Raw genomic sequence first — 12,931 nt, 5'->3', positions numbered from 1 at the left:
GTGTTTCCGCTAAGATGGTTGTCGGTGCCTTCCCCATCGCCAAGCTCCTCTATCTCGGAGTACGGCAGCTGAGCAAGCCCGTGGCCAACAGGATAAAAGCAGGAGCCATAAGAAGCGAGTTCTTCAAGACTTACGTATGTCTTCCCCCGGCACAGAGTAAGTAGCTAGGCTAACGGCTAATGACAGCTACATCAGAGGTTGGCTGAAGTGGAGGGGGCGTTATCCTCCCGCGACAACCAGTGGGATTACACCTGTCGAAGCCGCTTAGCCAATCATTTTCATGGGATGATGTGCTTGACCAATAGGGTCGAGGCAAAGTCGCGGAGGGAGGGACTCGCTTGTCATTGAGCATGTTGTATGAAACCTTTGCTTTGAAAGTGCCTTTTGCCGATGTGCTGTCCAGAATATGACAATAAATTTGAATTGATTAGAAAAATTGCCATGGAAATACCTAAGATCATTGCGTTAATGACCCCCACTATCACTACTAGCTAGTTGTAAAGGCTACTACATTGACCATGGCATATAAACGCTTACTTTCTGTTTACTCTTTCAGAACAATGTCAAAATGGCAGGTGTGGCCAATTTCATACCAAGTCAAGTCAATTTTATTTATATAGCCCATCATCACAAAGCACGTTTCAAAGGACTTCATAGAGAACAAGCCTAAAACAAAATGATGCAATACATATGCAAACAAAATAAGGAAACAGAACAGGGTATATGACACAAAATACCATGTTAAAAAGACATGACAGGCCTACCTAACCTAGCCTAACTGGCACCACCAACCATAGACTCTCTGTAAAGACAAGGAGAAACACCCACAAAAAACCTTATTAGGAAAAATTCAATTCAAAGAGGGATTCCCCAACCAGGACGCCTGAGTGTGCGATAGGTGCTGGGACGAAGCAATAAAATGGGCAATAACATTGACCATTACAATGAGATACCACCAAATGCCATATTAAAAGCATAATTTAAAATGTGCCTGTGTCTTGCACGCTTCTTTGTCTTTGTCCACGCAGTTTACCACTGGATTGAGATGAGAACCAAGATGAGGATCATGGGCTTTCGGGGTTCCACCATTAAGCCGCTGAACGAGGAGGCGGCAGCGGAGCTGGGCGCCGAGCTGCTGGGAGAGGCGATCATCTTCCTCATCGGCGGCGGCTGCATGGTGCTGGAGTACAGCAGGCAGGCCGCCAACTCCCGCCGCAAAGAAGAGGAGCTGAACGAGACGATCAACAACCTACAGACTCAGCTGGGAGAGCTCAGCCTGGCCACAGAGACACTAGACGCCCAGCTGAGGGAGGTCAACAGGCTACTGCTGGCCTTTCCTGCTCCCGACAAGAAATGATCCGACTGGTTCCCGGCTGGGGGGCACGGGACTGTCTGTTAGTCTGTGTGTGAAGGAACGAGAGTGCGCCGACTTGGCGCTGCCATATGTACAGCCTGATAACAGCCCAGCCTCACACACCGTTTCCCTGTACTCAGAGTCGGGTGCAACAGGTGGACCTGAGCATACTAGTGCGTTGTGGTTTTGGGCGGGGTTGGGGCCATTCATGAACTGAATTGAGAATACATGGTAAATTCCAGTTCAGTTCCTGGTGTTGGAGTTGGAATTTGAATGTCACCCATCTAAGGAAACAGAACTGGAATGACAGCAAACAGAATTTAATTCTATGAAATTCCACTTCTAAGAGAGGTTGACTTGACTTGCTAAACATTTAAATCAAACATCATGAATCAAATAAAAGAATACATTCAATCATAATGTATGTATTAGGATTACACGTTCTGCATCAAATACCACGTGAAAGGTTCCTTTAACATCTTATGATGTTCAGTATTGATAATATATAACACTACATGTAATCTCAGATATGTGGTACGAAAAAACAAAAACACATGGAATTTCACAGAATTAAATTCAACTTTCTGAAATTCCAATTCAATTCCAATTCTGCTTCCTGTTGTTTGTTTTTTTTCAAATTCCAATTCCTCAGTTGAATTGGAATTGATGAGTTTGTTCATGAATTGACCCCAACCCTGCTTTTGGGTCCTATCATCAGCTCATGTTTTGAGCAACCAGTTGTAAAGGGGATTGCTATGATATTCATAGTGTATTTATATGGCTGATCTTGCATGTTCATTTCAAGCTCGACAGTATATAACAAGGCAATGGTGAACTTGGAAGTTGATATATTTGATAACAGTTTCAGCATATTTCAGTGATCTTGTAGTGGAAATTAATGGTGATTTCTGTACTCCTTTGGCTTGAATCGTCTGAGTGGGCACATTATGATATTGTCTACTGCCACTCAGATGAGAAACATATCTTGCACTACAGTAAAGGTATAAACAGACTAAGCAGTAACCATTTGGCCATGTCAGTTGATTCATCTGGAGATCTATCCCACTCAACAAAGGTTTCATAGACATGTTGTGTAGTATTTACACTGTGAATCCCTTTGCTGGTCGAGAGTTTGTGTACATTGCAGGCTGTGGCATTATTGTAAATGAATGATGTAAAATAAAGTGAAATTATAAATGCTTTAAGTACATGTTCATACCTGCTGTGTGTATTAATAGTCAGTTCGTGTGGCAACATGTGATGCGTAATTACTTCAGAGAATATTGACCTCGATTAATATAAAGTGAAATAGTTAAAACCGTACCAAACTAGTATGGCTGCTGAGCGGAAGAGGAAACGGAGGAAGAAGTTTGCTTCCCGCCAGTAGGGGGTAGCAGGTTCACTTAAATCTTTTACCACGATTGACCCGCGCAACTCGCGTGAGAGAAGGTAGGCCTTATCCTTGTATTTTATCGTAATATGTAGTATTACTGCAGTATGCACGGATTAAATAATATATCAACCAAATGCACTGCATGCAAAATTGGAATAGGCGTCCTGTGGCTTGCATGTTGTTGGAATTAAAGAGTTACATGTCCTGGATCGGTTTTCGGTAGCTAACGCTCGGCTATCACGGTTAGCAGCATTAGCCGCATAGCGTTAACTTAGCGAATATTAATAGCAACCCTAGTGATATTTTCAACTTGCAAACTATGATTGAATTGGTAGGATATATTATAAAGCCAGAAATACTCCGTTGTTTATAGCTAACTAGTTGAACAAGGGACGATGGGGTTGTATTTAGCTAAGCTAGTTAGCTAGCACTGCTAGCTTGGCTAAACAAGCTAGCGTAGCAAGGCTAACTTTATATTTACAGTCACAGTGCCACACAACAGGTAACCACTTGAAAGTCAGACGTAATGCTGTTGGCCTGTAACATGCATTTGAACATAATTATTTTCTTTGCATTAACAGTAAACTGAAAACGGCACAAATACCCAAACACTATGAGTGTTGACGTAAAGAAACTGAAAGTCAATGAGCTGAAAGAGGAGCTTCAGCGCCGCGGCCTGGACACCAAAGGCCTGAAGGCGGACCTGGTGGAGCGGCTCAGAGCCGCTCTGGACTCTGAAGCGGAGGCTGATACGTTAGAGGAAGGGGGAGGACCACCGGAGGATCAGGAGGATGAATACTCCCACGACTTCCCAGATGAAGAAGAAGATGCAGAAGACGGAGATGATGTAGATGATGGGGAGGACGGGGAGGATATCCAAGAGATCCAAGGTCAGTCCAACTCATACTTTTTCTTGAGAGGAGGAAATTCTCGTATTTTTTCTCCCATTTCTACACGTGATTTTGTCGTGTGTTTAAACTTAGTTAAGTGTCCCCTGTTTTCAGATTTCTTGACTAAAAACGAACAGTTGTATTCAGCATACCTTTATAGGGAACTGTAAAGGTTTTGTTTATTTTTATTTAACAATTATTTTTCCAGGAAGTCCCATTTCGAGTGTCTCTTTTACAAGGGTGATATGACCAAGAGGCAATTAATAATACAGCATTTATACACAAACAACACATAAGTGACAAACATAAAACAATAAAATGTAAAACATAAATTGAAAACATACCTGTCAAGTGACACATAATGTAGTGTGATTTTAAAATAAAATACAGTCTGAAACAAGAAAAAACTTTTCTTGGCACCTTCTGTACAAGCACTTGGTACTTTCTTGGGTTCTGACTGTTTTTGAAAACCTGCCCTTTGCAAAAGATATATATTGCGCAGAATTGCCCTTTTTAATTTTGCCTGTCAAACTGAATCACGCAAAACCAAACAAATGAATATGAAATAGGGAGAAAAGGCTCTGAACCTGAATCATGCAGAAAATAAATGAAATGGCAAAAAAGCTATCAAAGTGAATCATATGCAAGTTCCTCAAAAGCACATTGAGCTTATGTTTATATCTTTAGAGTGCCGAGGATGAGCCAACACTTAAATTCTAATTTTGCGGTCGTCTCTTTCCATGTACAGAAGCAGATGAGGACATCGATGAAGGACATATCATCGAGGAGCAAGACGAGGATAAAGATTCAGGTGGAGACTACGAGGCAGACGAGGCAGTAGGTGAGCCTTTTGAAAGTCAGGTGGCTCCAGACACGGACGACAGTATCCCCGACTTCACAGCAGACGTTGATATAAAGAAGCCTGAGGTGATTCCTGAGTACGAGGCCAAGCCTGAACAACCAGAGACACAGGAGAAGCCCGAGAGCAAACCAGGTGATGTTTAGCAATTCTTCAGCTTGACTTGCAAAGGAGACATTTGTTTGTCTTCAGGCCCTGATAACTGGTAAATCCCAAAACTCACCAGCAACTTTAAGTACTTTATAAGCCATCTGTATTATAAGAATAGATAAGGACCTTCTGGTGCTTGGTTACCTGCTGAAGTTTTGGCTAGAGTAAACAAACTTAACACTTGGCTGGTTGTTGGTGTATTTTTCCACCCTGTTGGCACTTAAAGGTCCGCAAACAACAAACACAGAATATTTAGCTCACTGTCATTCTTCCTTTTTATTATTTTAGAAGTTAAAGTGGAGATCAAAAAAGAGAATGACGAATCCACTGGAGATCGGCAGCGGGATGTTCAAGAGACAGAGCAGCAGCGTGAGCCAGCCAACGAGTGGGAGGAGGCTGAGGCCCAGGAGGCGGCTGAGGCCCAGGAGGCTGAGCAGGTCAAGGTGGAAGCCGAAAGATCTGGACACCACAGCCGCAAGAGATCCTATGATGAGAGCAGGGGCTACGGCTACTACGAGCACCGCGAGGACAAGAGGTAAGCATATCGTGGCTTATGACTGACGGATATGTTACATTTTTATCTTATCCAACGTGTGCAGCAGTGGAATAAGTTTGAATACGTAGATCACTAACATAAGCAAACAAGAGCAAGGCGTGCAAGGGTCAGAGCTACAGCACTGTGGCACTAGTGTAACAAAATATTCCTGTGGTCATGCATGATAGAGAATTGCTAGGTAAGGAAATAGAAGCAGAGGAGAGAAGATGGAAAGTATTTTATTTTCTAGCTTGAAGAGAAGTTGTGAAGTTCTTGAAAGTGGGTGTAATATCTGTTGGTGGCATAATCTTTTTGTGTTTTCACAGGTCTCGCACCCCACAGCCCCCTGCCGAAGATGAGGAAGAGAACATTGATGATACTCTTGTTACAATTGATACGTGTAAGTAAGCAATTATAAAGCAGTTCAACCCAAATACAGGTAACCTGTGAAGAACGTTTAACGTGAAACCAATTTGAAATCTGTCTTGACTGTTTTTCAGACAACTGTGATCTGCACTTCAAAGTGTCCCGAGATCGCTACAGCGGCTATCCGCTCACCATCGAGGGCTTCGCTTACCTGTGGGCCGGAGCGCGGGCGACACATGGCGTCAGCCAGGGCCGTGTCTGTTACGAGATGAAGGTACGACACAGTAGACGATATGCCTCCCTCTAAAGGTCAGGTATTTTCAAAACTAGACATAGAAGTTTGCCACAGAATGTTCGGAGAGTGTTTACGAGCAACATGCCGCTGTATAAAATATGGCAAGGTCTGGCCTCTAGCTACGTTGCAGACCTCTTAGTCCCCTATGAGAGAGAGTGCATCCTGATTGTCCTGCTGTTCAGACTCGAGACCAAAGGTCACATTGCTTTTGCTATCAGGGCTGCTGGATGAGGAAACTAGGCTAGTTAAATCAGTAACATCTTTTAAATCACTTTGTTAAACACTTTTTTGGGCTTTTGTGTAAATTTTTTTTTTTCTTAGCTATTTTTTCTTGAATGCATTTCCTATTTTTACCACCTCCTCATGTATTTTACAATTCTTGTTTTGATGCCTTCCTATAAAGCACATTATAAACTCTGCTTTTGCTGAGCACTATAATAGATCAAGTTTTTATGTTGGAAGTGTGACAACAAAATCAAAGATATTAAGATATTTGCAACAAACCTGGTGGTTCGCTATGCTTTGTATTGTATGAAATCTTTTTAGAGCACAATTTGCCACTATACATAATTTAAGAAATGTATTTGTCGGGGAGTAAGAGAAGATTACATTAGTCTTTTTGTTTGTTTTTTGTCTTCCAACATGGTGGCGTGGCCCTCCTAAACATCAATAACTACTCTCAAAACATACTGTGATAGTTTTTTTGCCTGAGTTTTTGACCTGACTCCTCCCTCTTCAGATCAATGAGGATATCCCCGTGAAGCACCTGCCCAGCAGCGAGCCCGATCCCCATGTGGTCAGAATCGGATGGTCCCTGAACTCCTGCAGCACTCAGCTTGGTGAGCGGAGAGCAGTGATGTTCAGTCTGTGTTTGGCATGAATCAGTGGCGTGTTTCTTGGAGAGCCGTGGTCTTAAATAGAAAGAATGAGTTTTGTTGTGGTGTGTTTCAGGTGAGGAGCCTTTTTCCTACGGATTTGGAGGAACAGGAAAGAAATCCGCTGATTGCAAGTTTGCAGATTATGGAGAGAAGTTTGGTGAAAACGATGTCATCGGCTGTTACATTGTAAGTAGTGGCAGTGGGTAGTAATTCAATGTTATTGTTTATCATCTTTAAATAAGAGTCGTATTGTGATGAAATAATGATATAGAGTTATCATGATACACATTTCTGTTTAAATGATATAAAGCAAATGCTAATTCAAATCTGAGATCTGAAACAAATTAGGGAATATTATTTGAAAATTAGAGGTTTATCATACTTTATATTAGTATGCAGTTCAATGTGATTAACATCAATTTGATTATTTGATGTGATTTTGCATATGTAAGCAGATCAATAAATATTTCTTATGATTGTTGTGATATTAATTTTGTCATTATAGTTGCCAGTACACTTTTAACAAACACTGAGTTAAAGCTGAAAGATGCTGTTTCCCCCCTCTCACAACTGTAATTTTAGGACTTTGATGGTGGTGACGAGGTGCAGATGGCCTACTCTAAGAACGGAGTGTGGCTGGATGTGGCTTTCCGAGCTACCAAGGAGTCGCTTGCAGGCCGCGCCCTGTTCCCGCACGTCCTGGTGAAGAATTGCGCCGTTGAGTTCAACTTTGGCCAGAGGCAGGAGCCTTACTTCCCCCCACCAGAGGGCTACACCTTCATCCACAACCTCAGCATGGAGAGCAAGACCAGAGGCACTGTGGGACCCACCACCAAGTCTGAATGTGAGGTAGGGCTGCGCTGAATTGACAACTTCATATGGAAATTTTGTTTGCGAGAGACTGCGATTACATCATGATTTGATACACTTGGATACATCTCTGATGCAGCCCTAATGTAAGGTACATCTGGAAATTTGACGGAATGTGCAAGGGTGTGTATGATAATTAAGTGAAAATTGTGCAGGAATTAGCCTCTTTTCTCTTGTTTCAGATCTTGATGATGGTTGGCCTGCCTGCCTGTGGGAAGACCACCTGGGCCATGAAGCATGCTGAGACGAACCCCGACAAGAAGTACAACATCCTGGGCACCAACGCCATCATGGACAAGATGAAGGTTCAATTGAAACACCATCTCTGAGAGAAAGACACGTACACACAACGGGTTTTCCTGCCAGTTGACTTCATGGTCTTGTTTGATGTATTTGTTCTGCAGGTGATGGGTCTTCGTCGCCAGAGGAACTACGCGGGGCGCTGGGACATTCTGATCCAGCAGGCCACCCAGTGTCTGAACCGGCTGATCGAGATCGCCGCCCGCAAGAGACGCAACTACATCCTGGATCAGGTACTGCCCTCCCACCCACACTCTGCTCTGATACACACCATAGTCAGTCAATGTGCCCTGATGCTCACTCTCTCTAATGGACTATCTATTTATCTTTCAGGGGGGCTCTATGTATGATAGAGTAGAAGAAGCATTGATCAGCCTCTTGTCACTTGCTTGTCATGTATTGTAAAGGAAAATGATTAATGGCTCTCATAAGTGACAGAATCTTTCATGTTGTCATCCCTCAGTATATTTTGTACTTTTCTATTTTTTTGTCATAATACAGTATTGTTTGTCTTGTGAATTTCAACAATGTACAAGTAAACCATGACTATGTAAAGATGTTGAGAAACAAGTAAGCTCTGCCTGGTGAGTAAGAAAAACACCTTCTGTTGCTATGGTAATTTAACAAGACAGAGTTGATAGCTTTTTTAAAAAAGCTATATTTAACAGTTAGATACATGGAACTGTTGAGTGTTTTTAAAATAAATTGACCCTGAAGGTAAGTGACGACTAACCGTTTTCAGCTTTTCAGAACCTTGTGCTCGGCAAATGTTTAAAAAACAAAGGTAGGTGGGTCTAATGGCGGAACTGGTCTTGTCCTTGGAAACTGTGAGTATCCACAGGTAGGTTATATCTGTCTGTTGTTGTCTTCAGTGGGACTAGAGCGCGTATGAAGATGAGGTAAGTCAAGGTAAGTGTGGGGGGCCCCAGTCAGAAATGTCAGTCGTCAAGTCTTAACTTGTTTTACCCAAGTTGTAGATGGTAAGTGTATCAGATTGAGTGTGTTCTAAGAAATTCTGAGTTTTACTGCTAATTATCCAGGGCAATGTGAAGAACTCGAATAGTGAAGTCAAAGAGATTTTCTTTAGATTTAAATGATGGATTCAGAAAGGGGAGGTATGTGGTTAATTTGAAGATTGTGATATTACCAGAAATGTTATTGATGTAAGATGAAGTAACCAATGATGACCCTAAAGTTGATTTTTGACATGCATTTACACAGACTACATTAGAGTGAAGGCATAACTGGATTAGCATAATAGGTGCGCAAATGTCTACTGTACATCATTGATTGTTTTGAGAGATTTTGACAGTTTGCCCCCTTGATGTGTTATGTAATGTTGATATTAAGTTGCTAAGAGAATGGAAAGTTAGTTTAGATATTTACGGGGTCCCCCTCTATCATAAATAACATTCATCGCCAGTCACTGAGGATGGATGCACAGAATGCAAGGTAAGTCTGTGGAGTGATGAGAGGCCATTAGTAACTTGAGTAAAAACGTAGACTGACAACCAAGCCAAACCTCTCTCACTTCATTATTGCAGGGTTCCAGCTTCCTTCCAGTGGAAAGCCATTACAACAAGTAAACAATAACAAACAAGCTTCTACTTCTTTCTTGTCACCATTGCTAGACAAATGTATATGGATCAGCCCAGAGACGAAAAATGCGTCCTTTTGAAGGTTTTCAACGCAAGGCTATTGTAATTTGTCCCACGGACGAGGATTTAAAAGAACGAACATTAAAGCAAACTGATGAGCAGGGGAAGGATGTGCCCGATCATGCTGTTTTAGAAATGAAAGGTAGGAATGCTGTGGAAAACAACCAACAAAACACCAGATCTACTTTTACTTTTTCTATGTTTTGTCTCTAAATCAAACTTGGAAGATGCCCCTACCCCCCTCCCCCCATCATAGCCTCTGGCCAGATTTCAGACCTGGACATTTTTTAACAGTCCACATGAATTTGATTCTTCCTTATTTTGCCCTCTATCTGCCACTTGCCATACAACTTCCCCCTAATGCACTGCAAACTGAGACTTGGGCCCGTGAGTTGAGGTCATGTAATAATGGAACTAAAATTGCACAATTGGCTTCCCTGAAAAGGATGTTTCCAAACTCGCTCTTGGCAAACTTACTAGCAGTCACACGATGTAAATCGCTGACGTTGTCGGAAGTTCATTTGTAACAACATTACATCAGCAGCCCTTGGTTTGCAGTGCTGTTTCCTCTTCTCACCAACCTTCTAGTTGTCCTTATTGTCCCTCCCCCCCGTACTGAAGTCTCCTCCCTCTCCTGTGTTTGCTTGAGCAAATGTTTCCTCCATGTTCTCCTGGAGGTAATGTTTGTTCCCTACCCCGCCAAACACATTGCCATCTGCTTTCATCTATCTGCTCTTAGTTTCTTTCTCTATGATCTCCACTGCCTCTGTATGGTAATAATTGTATTTCATTTTGTCTTCCGGTGGTGTGGCTGCTCTGGTCTTCACTACAACCCCCTCCCCCCCTCTCTCTCTTTCTCTCTGTCTCTCCATCCCTCTCTTGCTGGATGGGCTGTCTCTCTCTCCTCCTCCTGTGGTCACCTCTGTCACTCTCCAAGCCAACTTTACTCTCCCTGAGGGTGGCGACTTCCTGGATGAGGTGACGTTTGCCGAGCTGCAGCGTGAGGAGGCTGAGAAGCTGGTGAAGCAGTACAATGAGGAAGGCCGCAAGGCCGGCCCGCCCCCTGACAAACGCTTCGACAACAGGCAGGGCGGGTTCCGCGGCCGTGGCAGCGGTGGCAGCTTCCAGCGATATGACAACCGTGAGGTATCCCGCGGTGGCTACCAGAGCCGCGGCGGGAATGGAGGCAATGGCTACAGAGGAGGTGAGCAGACAGTCGGCCTACCTCACACTGTGCATCCATCTGTGTATCGGGGTCATTTATAGATCTAGTATACCTTCTGTCAGTGTAAGTATAGTTGTAAGTCCTGCTTTGTTTACTTCCCAGGCTACAATCGTGGCAGCTATAATCAGAACCGTTGGGGTAACAGCTACCGTGACGGAGGCTCAAACGGACGTGGCGGATACAACCGCAGCCAGCAGTCAGGAGGAAGCTATAATCGGCCAGCCCCTTACAACAAGGGAGGATACAACCAGGTACCCGATATGTCCTTGATATATCGAGATTGAGAACTTTCAAGATGAAATGATGTTAAATTGACCTATTCTGTTGAACCCTTTGTTTCACCTCCAGGGCTACAGCCAGAGCTACAATCAAGGGTACAACCAGGGCAACTACAACCAGAGTTACTATGGCAACTACAGTCAGTACCCAGGATACAGCCAGAGCTACAGCCAGACACCTGCCACTGGACAGACATACAGCCAACAGCCACAGCAGCAGCAGCAGCAGCAGCCGCAGCAGCAGCAACAGAACTACAATCAGCAATACCAGCAGGTAGTTAAGGATTTCAAGGATTCCCCTTTTGGCTTTCTCATACTCCATGATTCTAGTCCACTTTTTTGTAGAAAATGCGCTGCCTCAACTGCGTTTTGTGATGCTAATATGAAAAAGTGGGTCATGCGATACACACTTTGTTTCCATAATGTCTCCATAAACGCCTTGTGGCATTTTTGTTATTATAAAATGGACATTGGTTACATAAAATGATACACTACATACATACGGTACATGCATGTTGCGTGTATCATTGATTTTGGTCTTTGTGTATTGTGTTTGACAATGGCAAAGATAAAACTGTTTGTGCCAGCTTTGGTGATGGAGGGTCAATCCCTGCCACCTCTTCGTTGTGATTGGTTGGCTAAAAAAACTGCATTGCTTTAAAAACTTGATCTTTTAACTTTTGAAAGCTTTTGAAGCAGCTGCTTTTCGTCCGCCCCATTGATATTAAAATAAAAAATGCAGTGGCAGTTTGAACAAAGTCAAATAGTGTGAACAGGCTCTTAACTGTTCCATTTGCTTTCTGTTTCTCTCCTCCAGTATGCTCAGCAGTGGCAGCAGTACTACCAGAACCAGAGCCAGTGGAATCAGTATTACAGCCAGTACGGCAACTACTCTGGTCAGGGCAGCCAAGGCTCGTCTTCCGGTTCCCAGTAACTCCGCTCTGCTTCTGCACCTCCTTCCACCTGTATCCTGACTTGCCCTCTAGAGTTGATTTGTACAGTCCCAGATACACTCGCCTACCTTAATTGTCTTTGTCCGGTTTAACACAGTAGCCTTCATTCCCTACCAATCAATGTACACGAGCTGTATACATATTGATGTCTTTTTTTTTTTTTTTACTGAATGAAGTCTTACTCTAAGCAATGACTGTGAGGTGGTAGAGTATAGTAGATGTTCAAAACATGTAATGAATGTTATCCAGCATTATGCATTGAATGTGGATGTCTGTTGAACTGCAGCCTCCATATTTTATACAGATTGAAGAATAAATTCTATATGCCTGGGATGTATAGAGGTGAAAAAGTTAATTGGGCTAGAAAGATACAGCACTGTCTGAATAAGTTTGCTTGTTTTGAAAAGCTTAGCCAAGAACAAAATGCATGCTTTTTCCCTTCATAGGCCCTTTTCCCTATCCTGCTCTTTACTTTTAGTTACCGAGTGACCGCATTGGTTTATTTTTTTTAATTTACTACCAATAGAATTCAACATTATGGAACATTCTTTTTTTTATAGGTGTTGATACTGTAGTATTTAATCGTCCATACAGTCTTTGATTGAGCAGAATATTTTGCCACTCCTGTTTAGTAGTTGTGTGTGCAGACTTTCCTTTTTTTTGAATCCATTTGTGATTGCTGTTCATTAAGTCCAGTAGTTATATTCTGTTCGGTCGGACCCTTTTTTTCTACCTGATAATGAAAATCTGATAATGACCCAAGCTATCTCTGTGTCTTTATACAATAAATGCAATTGTATACGCCTGTAGAAATTCACAAGATCATTTTCTTTTGGTGCCACTGAGTTGAATCAGACACAACACATAAGATATAATTTGTCATTCTAGAAGTATTTTCTCAACTAACGGGATTGACATCATCAAAAG

General features: G+C 42.6%; 2 protein-coding genes across 2 annotated transcripts; both read left to right on the top strand.

The window, feature by feature from the left end:
• On the top strand, positions 1-2,536 carry opa3 (outer mitochondrial membrane lipid metabolism regulator OPA3). The gene is made up of 2 exons (XM_071524430.1): positions 1-156; positions 1,029-2,536. The coding sequence occupies exons 1-2, from the start codon at positions 15-17 to the stop codon at positions 1,355-1,357; spliced, it is 471 nt and encodes a 156-aa protein (XP_071380531.1). The 5' UTR covers positions 1-14; the 3' UTR covers positions 1,358-2,536.
• A 223-nt stretch (positions 2,537-2,759) lies between these two features.
• hnrnpul1 (heterogeneous nuclear ribonucleoprotein U-like 1) lies at positions 2,760-12,817 on the top strand. Its single transcript, XM_071524433.1, has 16 exons — positions 2,760-2,803; positions 3,329-3,637; positions 4,386-4,631; positions 4,935-5,181; positions 5,508-5,581; positions 5,682-5,821; positions 6,582-6,681; positions 6,794-6,906; positions 7,303-7,569; positions 7,773-7,895; positions 7,995-8,123; positions 9,522-9,690; positions 10,486-10,752; positions 10,876-11,024; positions 11,122-11,325; positions 11,869-12,817. Exons 2-16 carry the CDS (start codon positions 3,361-3,363, stop codon positions 11,983-11,985), a joined length of 2,622 nt encoding a protein of 873 aa, XP_071380534.1. The 5' UTR covers positions 2,760-2,803; positions 3,329-3,360; the 3' UTR covers positions 11,986-12,817.
• The last annotated feature ends 114 nt before the right edge of the window (positions 12,818-12,931 follow it).

The sequence above is a fragment of the Centroberyx affinis genome, unplaced genomic scaffold (assembly GCF_046629955.1).
Source record: "Centroberyx affinis isolate AG114_WGS23_722 - 3 ecotype Tasmania unplaced genomic scaffold, CSIRO-AGI_Caff_v1 ptg001197l_1, whole genome shotgun sequence".
In the NCBI taxonomy this organism is placed as follows: domain Eukaryota; kingdom Metazoa; phylum Chordata; class Actinopteri; order Beryciformes; family Berycidae; genus Centroberyx; species Centroberyx affinis.
The sequence above is the reverse complement of the archived record's forward strand: the minus strand, read 5'-3'. Positions and strand labels throughout refer to the sequence as shown.